The 16,789-nt window shown below is 43.2% G+C and overlaps 1 protein-coding gene across 5 annotated transcripts in view; it reads left to right on the top strand.

Moving 5' to 3' along the window:
* Positions 1-16,789, top strand: part of wwox (WW domain containing oxidoreductase) — a 306,560-nt gene that overhangs the window by 30,225 nt on the left and 259,546 nt on the right. The window contains exon 6 of one of the 5 annotated variants that reach the window (XM_064313817.1): positions 3,968-4,484. The exons of the other annotated variants lie outside the window; for them this stretch is intronic. Within the exon in view, the coding sequence (XP_064169887.1) occupies positions 3,968-3,982 (15 nt within the window). The 3' untranslated portion in view covers positions 3,983-4,484. Of the gene's footprint in view, positions 1-3,967; positions 4,485-16,789 lie in introns of those variants that run through there. 5 annotated transcript variants of the gene reach the window in all.

Raw genomic sequence — 16,789 nt, 5'->3', positions numbered from 1 at the left:
TGGTAGCGTAAGTCATGCTCAATGTGTTGGCTATCTTAGGATAGCTCCTTCAGCTCCTTCCGTGGATGTCAGGCTCTAAGTCTGGAGAGCTGGGCTTTCCGGCCTCCTCAATCCCTGCTGCCTCCTGACCTGGCGCAGGGGTACGAATCCGTAACTCCCTCCTCGGCCCGGGGGGCTTGGGCGAGGGAGTAGTGACACACCTCATTCCGCCAGCAAATTCCCCCCCCCCCCCCATAGCCCCTCATAGCCCCCCACCCCTGCTGCCAGGAAGGGCTAAGTCTGGCTTCCCACATCATTCATCCTCATATTATCCGTCGGAAACATTTCATTAACCGTCACATTCAGACGACAGAGTGTTCCTTATTGCCAGCTATCATGTGAAGCTTTTGACATGAAACCAAGGTATTAGTATTATCTGTATGGTGCAGCTATCTGCAATTGCTTGTAATTTGATTAAATGTTGGCTGCCATGTTTATTTTCAAGGAGGGCTTCTGCAAATTAGCGAAGGCTTTGACCTCCTTTCCCTTTGGCCTCCCCAGCCTTATATGAATGGCCCTGGGTGTGTGCAGAAACGCAATGCTCTCCCCCAGCCACAGATATTTTATTCACAATAAAAGCAGGTTAAGCTGATGGTTAACAACTAAAGCGATGGCTGTGTTTTTCTCAATTTCCCTTAAAAATCTGCTTATCTTTTGATTCTCTCTCCCAGGAGGACAGTGTAATGGAACCCCTAAAGAGTATAATTACTGATTGGAGCTCCTATCAAGGCTTCTCTTCGCTCAACAGAATATTTCAGACGGTTTTGAATTTTTTTCACCAAAAAGGCCTTCTTTAAAAGATAAAAATGCAAATGAGCCACTTTGTAACCACATTAATTACCCACCTAGCCTCTTATTACCATGCTAGCGTTGTTTGCAGAGCACTATTTACAATCCAGTGGAAGTGAGCATGGCCAGTCACCGCAGAAGATTGTTGCGTTAGGGTGTGCTTTGGAACCAATTAGGGTAAACCTCCGGTCCTCTGAGGCCAATGGGGAAAAAAAAACAGCACAGCCTTGCAATGTCAAATAATAACATTAACTCAAGCTGGATAGGCGGCGTACTGTAATTGTGTTACCGCCTGTGTTTTGCCTTCTCAATGAGTTTCGCTGTCTGCAGCTCGGAACAAATGGGGCTCCGAAACGGGGTTCTTCCTTGTCATTTTATGGGCACTCCGGTCCCCGGCTCCCCGGTCTCTAACAGAGACGACCGCCGGGGAACTTCATTAGAGTGGCCCCCGTTCTGATCTACGTGAAGAATGGGCACTGATCATGTTCAAATCGCCACACATTTTTTTTAGTTTTATTTTTTACGGGTTTGACGCTTTTGCTTTTTCGTGCCACCGAATGTTGTCTGAAACTCCTTTGTCTCAAATGTTCCATTATGAAAGGGAGTGCCTGTCACACTGTGAAAGGTAAGGCAGCATGAGGTTTTAAATGCTGCAATTAAGGAGAGCTTATGGCCCCAGTGTCCACATTATACAAGAAAGCTTCCAGGACATTTTTTTTTTGATGGACCTGTTTTCTTATTGAAATGAGATTTGATTATAACCCAGCCACTGGCAAACTGGTAGTAAAGGGAGTGCTGTGTGTATGTGATTTGTGCATAATATCTAAACTCAGTATTGACATTCTTTTCCATGGCATTAAAATAATTATGCAGGACGTACAGTATCGGTTGAATTGCATTGCCGTTGACAGTGTCTTATGGAGATGTGCTGAATTTGTTGAATCACTTACGGTAATGGCGCTCGGCTAAAGTTCACTTTGCATTCTGTGGCCCTGCATTCGTGCCGCAGGTATTGCGCAGTTGTCTGTTCTCGTCTCACCAGTGCCGCTGCGCTTTTGGTGATTCTGCAGCAGGGACGGTGCAGTCTGACTGCGTCGGCTGCGCAGTTGTCCGTTGCTGCGGCTGCAGCGGCTCCGCTGGCGCATTGCCGTTTGGAAAAGGAAAAGCAGTTGGCTGACTGCTGCTGTTTGCTTTTTGAAAAGCGTTTGTTTAAACTTTCGGTAATGTCCGTCGTGTTCAGCGAAGTCATGCGTGTCCTGCGAACTGCTGCAATGTGGCGTTTCCTCTGAGTGATGTTCTGGCTAAATTTGTCATGTGAGAATACAGCGCAGAGACGATATTTGTGCTCGTGTGCTAGAAACTGCTTGGCCCTAGTCTGGAGACGTCTGGAAACAATAGTGTCTGTGAACCAATCAGGCATCGGTCACCGGCTCACCGCTCCGGGTGAATTAAAGTAAATGACTGGGAAAAAGAACTTTGTGACTGTTGCACGTTTTGTAACTTGCTTGCGCTCCCATGGCTGGTCCTGTTAAAAGCATCAGGCCTGTTTCTATGTTAGGTTGTTTTACTCGGTTTAATATTTTACATTGGCACATTGAAAGTGCTGTTTTTTGCAGCGCACTCATCACCTTTGAAAGGGTGGGCCTCAGATCCTGCATCCATACCATTTTGCTGTATTATACATCCGTGTTTACAGTACCATTAATACCATCGATTGTATCATAATTCAGACGCTGCTCATGTAGTTAATAGTATAATTGATATAGTCCAGCGTGCTGTGCGTGATTCACAGCTGTGTGGGTTTTTGTAGCGGCGAGCGCTGGCTGCCAGCTGGACTACAGCCACGGGGACCGGAACCGAGCATCCCCCCCGTAGATCAGCCTGGGGAGCCGCACGCTTTCCACCGGGCAGCCTTTCAAAACCGGCGCCCCGTGCCTGTGACCCCCGCGCCGCCGCCGCCGCTGCTGCTGCTGGTGAGTCAGCGAGCCGGGGCAGAGCGCACGTGTGCGGGGGGTATGGGGGGGTGGGAAACGCGCGCGCTATTGTTTCAGCTCACGGAGCTGGCGCTGTCCGGAGCCCCGCGGTGTCGGGGTGTTTGTGAAGCGGGTGCGCTAGAGGCCCCCTAAAACACCGGAACAGCCGTAATTACATTAACTGTGCATTACGGGAGGAACGGTTTACTTTTGGAGCTTTGCTCTGCCCCGGCCTCCTCCTCTCTCTCTGTCTCTCTATTTCTGTCTGTCTCTCTCCCTCTCTCCCTGTCTCTCTCTGTCTCTCTCTCTCTCTGTCTGTCTCTCTGTGTCTCTCTCTGTCTGTCTCTCTCTCTCTCCCTCTCTGTTCTCTCTCTCTCTCTCTCTCTCTCTCTCTCCCTCTCTCTCTGTCTCTCTCTCCCTCTCTCTCGGCGTTGCTGCATTGTCACGGAGGCATTTATCAGAGAAATTGAATTAGAAAATATTATCTAAATGTGGTTACTTTTGCATTAAATTCCTATTAATTTAGACCAGATAGAATTTTTAGTTGGCGCATCAATTTCGCGGGGAGCAGCTTTATTGCCCGATACATTACTTTAAAAGGCGGTAAATGTAACTTACACTGAGCACGTTTATAGTCCTGCTTTAGTTCATTTAATTCCTGCTGCAAACCCCAGCGACTGAGGCCTGGCCTCTTGTGTGAGGCACAGATTTGGAAGTGCTTTGTACATTTGGATCTTGTCTTTGTTTGCAATTCATGTCTATTTAATTTTATTTCTTTTAAATAAATTTGGAACAGAAAACAATATTCAACTTGACAATATTTATGTCTGCTGTTTACATTTATGGAGTATCTTATGTCCATCCAGAAGTCTGGTACTGTTCTGTTGTGAGACATTAAGAATTAAGAGTAAGTATTTATAGTGTTTTCATGGATGTTTATTTAGCATTTCCTTGAATTTTGAAAAAGAAAGCTGTAGTTAAATTTTTGTTTTGAACACATTCAGTTTATGCCGCGTACAGAAAATACTCAGCCTGTGACTGTCGAGCAGAGAGAAGGTAAATCTGTTCAAATCTGCCCACTTCTTCCCTTGCTTCAAGTGGCACGCTCGCAACAAAAGTTCCATCTGCCCTCCAAACTTTTTTTTTTCTCCATTTTAATTTAAAAGGCTGCAGCGATTTGAAATCTGCATAAAAAGCCCGAACACTCAAGATGGCACTCGTGACGAAGGGCCTTGTTTGAAATGGATGAGGAGTAAATACGGACCCTCGCTGGGAGAAAGGGACTCGTTGAGCACTCCACGTTTTGAAAAGCGGGGGCCTTTGGACGGGGATGAAAGGGAAATTAAACGGCGCGCTGAAGAGCCGCTAATTGAGCCGCGCCGCGGAGAGCGGCGGCCGCTAGCGCATCTGCGGCGGCGGCGGGAGGAGGAACGTCAGCGGAGCCGATCGGGGAGAGAGAGAGAGAGCGTCGGAGCGGGAACGTGGGGCGCCGAGCGGACGGCCCGAGAGCGTCCCGAGCTGTGCGGGAGAGGGGGCGGGAGAACAGAGCATCTCCAGTCCAAACCCCGGGCCACGTCAACCCCCCAAGCCCCTCCCCCCTAGCTGTCTGTAAACAACATATACGTTTGTCTCTGCCGCATACTGAATACTGCGGCAAAATAATTAAACATTGGGCAAAAATGGCTGGTATTGTCAAAGGGATATTAGATATTATTATTAAAACCCCCAGTTTTCTACATACATGTTTTGTTGTTATTTTTTTACTTGAATATTTGAGGTCCACAAATGAAAGGACCAGTATTGGCCGATAGGAAAGGTGCTTGGAAAGCGCTGGCCCCTTCCCTCGTAGTGTGAGTGGTTGTAGTGTCTATTCCCTGTGGATTCCATGTGGATCCAGCCACAGTACCTAAAGCCTGGGAATGATGTCATGCCAGCTTGGGTTTTATACGGCGGCTGATACTGTACACAGAGACCGTTTCCCATCTGGGGGGGAGCAGTGTGGCATAATTGGTAGGGAATGGGGCTTTTAACTTGAGGTTGTAGGTTCAAGCCCCAGGTGGGGCGCTGCTGTTGTGAGCCAGGTACGTGGCTGGAATAACTTCAGTACATATCCAGATCTATTAATTCTGTGTAAAGAATCTTAAGCCGTATGATTCGCTCTGGGTATGAGTGTCTGTCAAGTTGCTAAAATATAAATATAAAAATAATTAATTTATAGGGAATCCCAGCATGTGTTTCTCTCCAGGCCTCCAGGCTGTGAATTTTGCAAGTGACAGAACTGTGGTGGAAAACTAAAACTGTGATATTTGTGTTTGTCTGCCTTAACTCTAACTCTGATAGCAAGCAAAACATGGCCGATCTGGCGTCAGTTGCTTTCTCTCCAGATCCTACGCTACATTTCGCTGATGGGGTTCTACCTGCGAATGGGGTTCCGCGTCCAAACAGTGATGGAGTCGTGTGCCGTTTAGCGACATAGTTAGCAGACTGAGTCGAGCGCCTTTGGTGCTCGTAGTGTGAACCCGGTGATGTCACAAGTTAGCAGCATCTTGAAAAAAATCCCACCGAATACAGAAATAGCGGAAGAGAAAGGAAAGGAAATAGAGGAAGGGGGAAAAATAACCCTTAACCCGAGGACAATAACAAATGTAATTTAAAGTGACAAAAGAAGCTTGTGCTGACATTTTACTCTTTAATGCGACGCAACTTTAAATTGGCCCGGTCCCAGAGTGATTGAAAAAGCCTGAGCTCGGGTTCCTCGGTCCCTCCACCTAACGCAGTAACACCGTCCCACCCCCCCCTTCCGTAAGCAAGCGGTTAATTTGAGGCTAAGCAGAAATGAAATCTTATGAAGGAGAAACTCTTGTGTCAGCGTGCGTGAAGTAGTGCTCAATACACAAATTCCCTCCCGCAGACAGAACTCCCACTTGAATATTCCCTGAGATATTCAAAAACTTTTTTTTTTTTTTTTTTACACTTGTTATATTTGTTATTATTATTAATGACCGTTCATTCAGCCTGACGCTTTCATTCACTGCTCTCAGTGAAATTCACTGCTTCCGTTAAAAATTATTTGCAGCGGCAGATGAAATCCTCAGAGTACTGAGAAACTATAGACGCAGTGTTTTAAGTTGTGGAATTTTTTTGCATTGTGTGTGTTATTGTGTTACTGCACAACATGAGCATCGCACTGTGATGTAGTAGTTCGTAATTTGACCAATATTGCTGTGCTGTCAGGGATTAGGGTTTCAGGCATGTCTCTGTTTGAGATTTGATGTTCAATTTTGAGATGGGTCAACATTTCCCTCTTTTTTAAAATTTTTTGGAAAAAAATATTTAGCAGTTTATTAGATAGAGATGGGGGGGGCGGCGCGAAAGGATAATGGTCTTTGTTATAGCCTGAGTTAGTGGAAGTTTATATTCTGGATTACTGAGATGCTGAAATAATGACTTGGTAAAATGCATTTAAAAGTGTACTTTTTGTGTGTGGAAGAGGTGTGATCCCTCCTCCTGCTCCTCACCATGAAGGAAGTCAGTCAGCCGCCCCCCCCCCGATCTGACTGCACGCCATCCGCGTGGGCCGCTGGAGGAGGTGTACTGTTACCGCCCCAGAAACCCAAACCAGTGCCCTAAACGCCTCATTATCAGTCCGGAGAGCAGAAAGCATATTTCGCGTTTATTTTTAGCGGCCGGTAATCCACTCTCTCGCCCCCTGCCGCGGCCTCTGGCCGTTTTGAAAAGGTAACACAAGAACGCGATGCTCTCTGCCTCCATTCACCCTTCTTCTCCTTCTTCTTCTTCTTTTTTTTTTTGCGCCTCTATTTTCGGCGCGGCGGCACGCTTTTTATACCCCGGGATGTCGTGCGGAGTGAGAGGTTCGGATGCAAGTTGAGACTTCCGCGCACTCTTCGCTAAGAGCGCGAGGGGAAGTGATGGAGAAAGCTGTCTGTCGCCCCACCTCTGTCTCCATCAGCGCACGGCAGCAGTTCTGCCTGCATTTTATTCCTCTGCTCCTTATTTGCTAGTGCGTTTTTGTTTTCTGTAGAATACGCGTCGGCGATATTCTAGATAAATGATAACGTACGCTAGGTTAGAGTGAGCCCATGTTGAACCCCACTAGATGCTTCATGTGTCCTTGGTTGCTCTGCTAAGACCAAACTTATTTGTAACTAAATCTTTTGAGAAGACGAGCCCCCCAGGGTTTGCTCGCTAACCTCCCGTGTCACCTCGGCGACCGGTTGGGACGGCTGTTGTGATGGCGAGCGAAGGTCTCTGGAGGGCACTGTGTGTGTGTGTGTGGGGTGTGGGGGGTGGGGGGTGAGCGAAACGCTGACCCTGTGCGTTGCAGTCCGCCCCCGGGCTCGAGGACGCTGCTCTAACTCTGCGAGCGCCGAAAGGCGGGCAGCCCTCCTTTCCCAGGGCCCGAGAGGAAGCCGCACACTGTTTCCGAGGTCAGCCATCGGGACGCGGCACTTTCCTCCAGGCTTTGAATAATGGAGCATTGTTACTGCCTCCTGTTTACCAAAGGATCTGCGCTCCTTCATTTGCAATATGGGGGAAAGAAAAGTCCCAACATGACTTCGCCGGCGATGGCCTGCATCTTATCAGCCTTTCCATTGAAAGGAATGTGTAAATAGTCATATCACCGATGTAATCAGTGTCATAGCCACAGTGTACCGTGGTGTGAATTTTATCATGAATATTAAAAGAAGTGCATGCATGTAGAAACGCATGCGATACCACCAGATTAGGAATAATTTAACATGCCAGCTAATGAAAATACATCCCTTGATAATAGGAGGTTAAGCTGCCTCTGGTACCATTTTAAATAAATCTGATGTAATGTATAAAGCTTCTGTTTTTTTTTTTTTTGTGAAATTTTAAAAAAATCTAATTCATGTTGTGACAGGAATAATGGCTAGACTGCAGAACAATGTCATTTGTTTTCAGAATGCCATCTTTCAACTGCTGTAGTTGAACTATGAAAACTGATATTATACCACATATATTATAAATATACATATAGCTAATACTTTATTTTCCTCCCAGTTCTGTGTGTGTGTGTGTGTGGGGGGAGTGCACGTGCGTGTGCATGCATGCATGTGTATGCATGCGTGTGGTTGGTGTGTGTGCATGAGTGCATGTATGTGCAGTTGTAGAATGTGCAGGCACAGCACAGTGTAGATCACCATTGTTTCTATATATTAGGGATATTTCACTTTATTATCCAATGCTGTGCTTTAATGCAATATCTCTCGTTGTTTGAGAAGTTATTTTACGAATAAACGACTACATTTCCTTATGCATTTGATTTCTGTCTTTATGGTGAATATTCTTCCTAGAGATCAGTCTGACCTAAAACTTATTACTCATTCTGTATGCTTATGCACTTAATGCTATTTTTATATTTGTAAATATGTGAATAGTTAAGGCATTGGATAAATAGCGTGCTCAGGTGTCTGACTACATTCTGAAATGCAGCTGGAGTTCGCTTTGCGAAGGGCTCTTGAAATATGCATTCAGAAAGCTTCTGCCGGATTCACATATTGAAATTTTGTCACTCCTCTTTAGAAATATGAACAGAATTATATATGTGTTTGCTTTTTATTCCCTGGATTGAGGATTGTTTAAATCGCACTGTTGCCTTACATTAGTAACATGTCCCTCTTGGGGAAGGCTAATACTTTATTTCTTTATTTATCCCCCCCCCCTTCTTTTTGCCATAAATTGCACGAGTTTCAAAGCATCCCCTCCATTATTCCTCAGAAGACAAATGTTCTGGTACCTTGATTTAAATTGACTGAGAGGGATCTCTCTTAGTCCCCCCCCTGCTTCCTCCCATTGATTCCTGCAAGACATCGACACACAAACCCATTATCTCTAAATCCTACGGCCGGCTTTGCCGTAATATCACACAGAGGCGCGCGCTTCTCTGACGGATTAAGGGCTTCTTTATTATTCTCATGATACATTTCACAACCATATTTGCTTTCCGAGAGAGGAGAGGAGAGCGAGGCGAAGCCGTCGCCACGTAATTTCACCTCGTGTGCGAGTGGCTAATGTTTAGATGCTTGATTATGCCTTTTTTCTGTAGCTTGGTACATGCATCGCTCTTTCCAGAATTTTAATAACAAACTGACAGGGGGAAAAGAGACCACTAAATGGATTTTTAAATTGCCCCTCCCCCCCTCGCCCCATTTTGCCAGAAACAAACAAACAAACAAAAATATTTGACTTTTATATTATATATATATATATATATATATATATATATATATATATGTTATATTTTATAGTTCTCTCTTCTTTCTTCTTTCTTTTATGCACTGATACAGAAAGCTTTTTCAAAGCTGGGGAATCAATGTGTATATTTTCATATTTTATTCTGTGCCAACATGCATTTCACACTTACATTTAAGACCAAAGGAGGAGGACTACTGAATCCTGTTGAAAGCTTACGTTTTTAAAAAAATATAGAAATGATTAATTGCTTAGAATCTACAGGGGAAATACTTGATTTCAAAGAACAAATAAAGGTACCGCAAACTGGAATTTTTCTATCGTAGGAATAATTTAAATTTGATTAAAAGCAAACTAAAACCTTCTTTTGCCTAATACGCGATATTTTCTGAGTGAACAACACCAAAGTCTTTCCTGTCAAGAAACTAAGGATATATAAATTACCGTATATACATTACTGTACACTGTCACTTGCTCCAGGATGTTAGAAAAAAGAGAATGCCAGGCTTTTTATAAAAAAACTCAACATTTGTAATAATCAATATATGATTGCGTCAATAATCTATTAAGCAATCAAGAAAATTATATACATATGTAAATATAAAAATCCTTTTTTTTTTCTTCTTCTTTTTTTTTTAAAGAAGTATTTTTAAATGGCTTTTTCCTTGATCTTTTGTTGTTTGAACTCTTGGAGCACTTTATGCTGGCACGCTGTCAAGGAGAGTTAGCCTCCGTCAGAAATCCTTAATGATGGGGACAGGGCTAAAGGCCGGCAGATATATGCTTTTATGTTCTTTAACTTGGCTCCTTCGATCGGACCCGGTGCCAAAAGGGGCTGCGTCTCTTTAATAAAAGCCAGGGGCCTTGGTATTGCTGACCAAATGATAAAAAAAAGATTTGCTTTAGCAACGTAAAATAATTGGAAGCATATGCTCGCACCTGCTCATTGTGCATTGTTTATGTGGCGTTTTCATGATGCTGGAGGTTTTAGGGTTTGATGCATACCCGTCTCAGTGTTTACATGAATCAGCGGATTGCAGCTACTGACCATTGCAAAGCTCCTATTTGGCAAAGCTTGAAGTTTTCAAGCTTGCTGCTATAGAAATAGTTCAACGTGTCCTGTCTCATGTATGACTAAAGCCTGCAATTGAAAACCAATATTTGTGTTTTCATTTTCTTTGTGCTTTTTCACCAGTAGACTAAGTGTCAAATGTGTAGAGACGCTACTCCGTGTTAGAGGCTGTGTAACTTTTGAGATGCTTTACATTCCTACTTACCCTGCCCTGCCACATGTTCACTACTGTAGATTAAATTGTGCTGTGCATTATAAATATTCATTTTATTTCGTCTTGCATTTGTAATGATGGAAAATAATATATATTTTCTTTGAAGGGTGGAGGCTTTTTTGAATTTTTGAATTTTTGAATTAGTCTATTTTAAGTGGCAATAGCCTCACCTCAAAGCTTGATGTCTCTGACGAGGGCGGTTTAACACTGAAATCTCCTGCCCCCCTTACTCACCCCAGTCGAGCAGGTGGGTGCCCCTTTTGTAAATGCATATCAAGAACAAATAAAGTTAAAATAAAGGGAGGGACCGTTAAAAAATCCCCCAAAATTGTAATTCCCCACAAATTGCCCTGGCCCCCGGAGTGGAGTGTGATTTCAGGGGTAAATAAACACGCGATGGCGAAGGGTGTGGGAGAGGGAAAGCTGGGATTCATTTGCCGGCGAAACGTTTCCAGTCCGCTGTTCCCCTTGACGGATCTGTCAGTGAAGAATGCCAGGGCGACGGCCTCAGTCAGGTCTCTCATCGCAGCTGGATTAATGGCGATAAGTCAACCTGTTCTCGGGAGTAATTTTAACCATAAAAAACAATGCTCGTGTGTGATTTTCGCATTTGAGTTTCCGCATAAATAAAAGAGCAAAGACCGACTCCTTATGCTAGTGCTTTGCTGATGTCCGTGTGTTTATTGGATGATCATACTTGATTAGGAGAAAAGCTGTGAAATTATTTTGGAGCACAATGGCTTTGTCTTAGTGGGCAATGTGATGCACCAGATTGAAGCCTCCTGCTCTTAAAACCAAACTTCAGTCATTTGCAGAAGATATAAGTGGCTTTATCAAACCCCAGGAAAAACAATGAATCATTTTTTGCATGATTCCCTTTTCTCATTTTTTTTTGTTTTTGTTTCTTTTGGAAGCGTTGGTAGCTTTCAGCCTACTGACGTCTGTTCAGCTCATCTGTAATGCAGAAGTATTCCAACAGTGAGTCACACAGACACTCAGACGAAGCCCTTCCATCTCCTTCATATCCAGATCTGTGAGTCAGCAGTTTATTTAGGCCGGGGAGGGTGGGTGAGGTGGGGGGGGGGGTCTGAAGAATTGCTCTTATGAACAGACAGTCAAAACATGTAAGCAGGGACATCTAATTGTCCTGACACAATCGGCAAACCTTTGGCGTCCCCGTGGTGCAGCAGCTGTGGCCCTGATCATGGGCAATTTCATACGGAAGCCCTTTCAGGACACTCTTGGATGGTCAACTTTAAAAACTTTGGAGTCATGTGGAATACTGCATTTTTTTTGGGAGGTGTTCAATGGCCATGAGCCCCTGTATGTAGCTACATCTATATTACAGTGTAGTATTAAGTATTTCTTTCCATTTTATGAAAGAATTCAGTTGGTGTTTTCTGAACAAATTCTGAAACTAAGAATAGCTCTGTGTTTGGAGAAGGCAGCCCATTCCTGTGTACATCTGGACTGTGGAGAAGATGAGAATCAAGTAGTTAAACACAAATTCACTGCATGAATACTATTCACATCATTCCGTATGTTGGACGTTTCATAGTTTTCATCTCTTTATAATTTTTATTAGTGACATGCTTTCATTATTTATGAACAGCACTCTCATTAGCTTGCAAGAAATGAACATATGCTCATCCATTCATTAGCAAAGTGGAATGGTAAGAAACGTAGAGCCACACTATATAAATGCTCAGTTCATTTTAGTCATTAGATCAGTTTTACCTATAGTATAGATTAGGAAGATGGAACACCGATCTTAATTGTTAATATGGTCATTAGTGTAATTTTTCCTTCATTTGCTATGTGTTTTATCATTTATTTACTGCTATCATGTAATTCCAGCTACTATACTGTGCCCTAATGCTGCAGGCTATGGTTATAAGAACCAACATATGCAGTAGGACTGTCTGGAAAGCAATATAATGTATGTAGTGTTCCTGATACCGCCTTGCTAGCTTAATTATTGTCCATGAGCTTCAAACATGTTACTGCAACAAATTACTTTTCAAGCCAGCTAACTCACATCTGCTTGTGTTTTATACATGGTAACACAGCCCACATTTGGTGTTATTCATGTTGATTTAATTTATATTCATAAACCTGCAGAACTTTCAAAAAGGAGCACATATTTAAAAATACCGGTATGTATGAATGAGGCCCAAAGTAAATATAAGCATATCTGTAATCTGTACATTAATTCTGAGAAAGTGCTCTCATTCACTGGCAGATATTTTTAAATATTACATTTTAGGACTTTTTTTTCTTACAAATCCTTTTCTGCATACTGCGATTTTGTGATTTTTCAGTTTGATGTATCTCTGTGTACACAGCTTAGCGATTGCGCCATTTTTTCTAATTAGTGGAGGCACGGAATCTTAAATTATTATAAGTAAACGAACACGGTATATTCAGACGGCTGCTTCGAAGCCGCACGGACATCATCTGCCTCGGGCAAGGCAATCATCAAATGGGGAAAACACTTATGTTTCTAATGTAATTCAGGGAAAGGTTTTTATGACTTTATTTGCTGGCAGACTTGCATACATATTTAGCAGACTGTAAACGCGGTGCCCAGGAATCAGTAAAAGTCCATATATCACGAGGCTTACAAGATAATCCACATTTCATTATAATAGCGGGGCTCGCAAGTAGTAGATTAAAAACAACTCGCGTTTGTACGGGTTCATGAATCAAGCATATTACGAGAGAGATTAATTTCACAAACGTTCGGCTTCTTGCTCCGTGGTGTTATTTGGCGAGGGTGTTTCTGTAACGGAAAGGTGCTCCGAGATACACGCTGGGGTTTGTTCTCCCCCCCCCCCCCCCGCCTCTGTCCGCTCCCTAAAACTGCACTTATCTTGATATACAAACCCTGCCGTCGCTTTTCTGGTCTTTCCAAAAAAACATTTTTTTGTTCCCGATTCTCTTAAATTGCATCTATTTTAACACACATTTCTGATATGCAGATAAGTGCCCATAATTGTGCATTTTAGATCTTCCTATAGATTTATAGTTTTGGCACACGCCACATGTTTTACTTCATTTACTTCTTGAATTATTTTTTTTTCTGTTGTCGCATAGTATAGTATATTTGTTATTGCGGTTGATCTTACTGAATAAGTAATTTACATTACTAGTGCATTCACTTTTGTGTGGTTTGTGAGTGGCTGGGGGACTGCAGTTTACTAATCCTGTGATTCACATCCCCTTCACTACTTCCTGTAAGGGCGAAATGTAGACCCTCTTCCTCCTGCAACCCAGTGGCATTAACACCTGTCCTGGTGATGCAGATACTCTGAAGGGACTATATTCTTAAATTTATCTGACTAACTGGGAGACCAGCTCTTGACTCAAGGCTGTTTGCTGTTAAAACAGTTGTTGTAAGGCTGGCCTACTATAATATGCTTCTGTCTTTTATCCATTTAGTTGGTATGAACAGGGCCAGACCATCCAGTCGTTGCGATAACATTTGTCTTGAGCACACTGCCCAAACAGCCACTGCTCTTGATCTTCATGTGTGTTAAAGGTGGGCTCCTGTTTTTCCACCAGTAGAGAAACATTTTGTTAATTTATCCCTTTCCCCGGCATAGGGGGAGAAAGTATTCACACAAACATGCTATTAATTCATCATTGCGGTGAGAAGGGTGAAATCTGTGGGCCAAATGACTCTTCGTATGTTGTGTGGAACACCCTTCTCCACCACATCATTAATCAGTGATATTGTGCCACCCCACCCCCCTCCAAAGTACCCCCCGTTCTCCCCTCCCCCCTCCCCTCCAATTCCTACATCAATGCACCACACCTCTGGAACAGGCTGAAGAAATTGAATCCTTATGCCATGAAAAAAATAGAATTTAATATTCATAAAAAACATAACCTTGAAGAATAAAATGCTGGACTCATTTAAATGCTAATTTGTTTGTTAACATAATATCTAGATTCCATGCGGGCCAGGTGTCAGAACTTTCCGGCTTGCTTGATATGGATATTTTATTCTTGTTTCTTATTATTATTGGTGTTTTGATTATGATAATGTAAAATATCAAATAGAGCATTAATATAAACAAAAAAACCCAGGAGGAGCCGAGAAGTCTTTTTTTTATGCATTCCAAAATGTATTATCAAGGGGGAAGATGGTGGAGAATTTGGCTTCCGTTCAGGAATGGCATTGACCACAGTATCAGTTCTGCTTGTTTTTTGTGTGTGCAAGTACATGTGAACCTCTGTCGCAGCAGGAGTGCTTCCAACCCCGCATAGCTGTTGACGTCCGTAGCAGAGCTTCGTCTGAAATGAAATGTACGTTTGAAATCATGGCAGTTCAGGGAACAGTAATGTGCGGAACATTACTGTGTGAGGTTGGGTAATTAGAGCTGTGAGTTGTGTGGAGGAGTATAAATGAGCGGTAGGCCTGTTTGTGTGCTCACTTATGGGCTGTAGAGTCTCCTGCTTCTCAACATGAAACGACTGTATCGCGTGGAAACTCACCTCTGGTGTGCTGTTGCTTCAGGTGTTTGTGGAGGGGAAAAAAAAGACCTTTGCTGCAGTGGTGTTCCTGGGATGTGTATATATTTTTATACTGCAGCTTAGAAAGTCTAGACTCGACTGGTGATATGTATCTCTGGAGTGTGCGTACAGGGAATCAACAGCCTTCATTCAACAGTAAAGGAAACTTATAAAAGGAAAGAAAAAAAAAACCTCCCAAGAAATAATGTGGTTATTTGAATGGGGAATGTTAATGGGATGTAAATTTCAGGGAGGGCACCGGCAAAAGACTCTTTTAATACATACTAGATGCCATTAAGTGTCTCCTTAAGTAACGCGATCTATTTATTTGGATGAAGTTCCCTTGGGGCTGCAGTGCTGACATTGATGTATGCAACACAAATACACATTGTGATTATTATGTCACTTAACAGAGCTCATCAAAGGGGCTTTTCTTTGAAAGATAAGAGAGCTTAGCCGTGCTGGAAAAATAGTCCGTCTGGTTTTGGTTGCTGAAAGTGGATACAGCATCATGTGAGGCATAGGGTATGTTTTTTGGCATGTGCCAGTGTGTGTGCGTGCGTGCATGTGTGTGTGTGCGCGTGTGTGGATTTTTACGTTTAAAAAAAAAAAAACTTTTGGGAGGCCCAGGTTGTGTTTACTGTAGGTGGGGCTTTTACAGCTGGCGGTGGCACTTCCGTCTTAAGAAGCTTTCCTTTTTTTTGAATGTGTAAATAAAGGCATTATACACAATGATATGGGAAGTATCACTGTTATGATGACTGGAGATTAGCATTTTTTTTTTAGCTTGCATTGCTCAATGTCTAATTCCAGTGGACTGCTTTGGTCAAAGAGTACTGTGTATCGGAAAACTCACCCTTTAGTAATTATATCAATTATCCAGAATGTCAGATATTTTTGGGGCAGTTTTACAGTGCAGTTTTTGGTTCTGAAATGCATACTATATTTATGACATATTCAGTAAGAATCGTGTTTATGTCTCCCTTTAATTTCATTAAGCCATCTTGGGGCCTTCTGGAAAATGGCTGCTTTCCCTGGTATATGATTTTGACATCTGGTGTTGCCATTCACAGTTATGAATATCACATGTTTGTTGAGTTCCATTTGTTGGATAATTTGTTCTGTGCAGCCTACACCCCATGAACAACTACCGGTGAGTGCAGCTAGAAACATTGAATGTCGGTACTGTGTGTTATGCACATTCAAATGAAACGGTTGTCATCGGTATGTTAAAAGGTAGAAGTTCGTATAAACCGACCTGCTCCAAACAGAAGGGACGGTGAAAGAGGGATGTGTGCTCCCCTGGCTCCTGCATGAACACTTGGGCGGCTGCAGGCTCTGTGTGCATAATCACGCCCCAGTTTTGGGGGAAAAGCGCACGGTGCCAGACCCCCTGTTTCGTATTAAAGGCGTAACGGACCTTAAAAAAAAAAAAAAAAAAAGACTAAAGCCTTGCAAATCTCACTTAGGCTCTTCCAGGTGTTTTTAATGTAGCAGAAGTTGGGCTGCAGTAGGGAGTCAAACCACGGCAGTTGAGTTCCTCGCACAATCCTGTCATATGGGTTTTTGAAGGGGGGGGGGGGGTGTACCAGGACTTTGATTGGGACACTTCCTATAGCTGGAACAAAGTTGTGATCGTGGAGGGGGGGGGCGGGTATGGGGGCATGGGTGAAACCCAGCTCTCCGTCTCATCGTTGACTGTCCTGATTACTCTCCTGGGACAGTGTACATGGGACACTTAACTATGGACAAACGATCTGTCCCTGCAACACAATAAACGACAAACGTAGTGCATTTGCTGTAGTAAATAAAACTGTGCGCTCTGTGCCGTTTCAAACGTTTCTGCATTAGAGCATCTGCAAAATGGATCTAGTGGACACAGCTGTAAATGCGTTTTATTTCCTTATTTTTAAACTAGGTCTCTCTCTACTTTGGAATCCTACTGTA

Source organism: Anguilla rostrata, chromosome 16 (genome assembly GCF_018555375.3).
Source record: "Anguilla rostrata isolate EN2019 chromosome 16, ASM1855537v3, whole genome shotgun sequence".
NCBI classification, from domain to species: Eukaryota; Metazoa; Chordata; class Actinopteri; order Anguilliformes; family Anguillidae; genus Anguilla; species Anguilla rostrata.
This window is presented reverse-complemented; position numbering and strand designations above follow the sequence as displayed.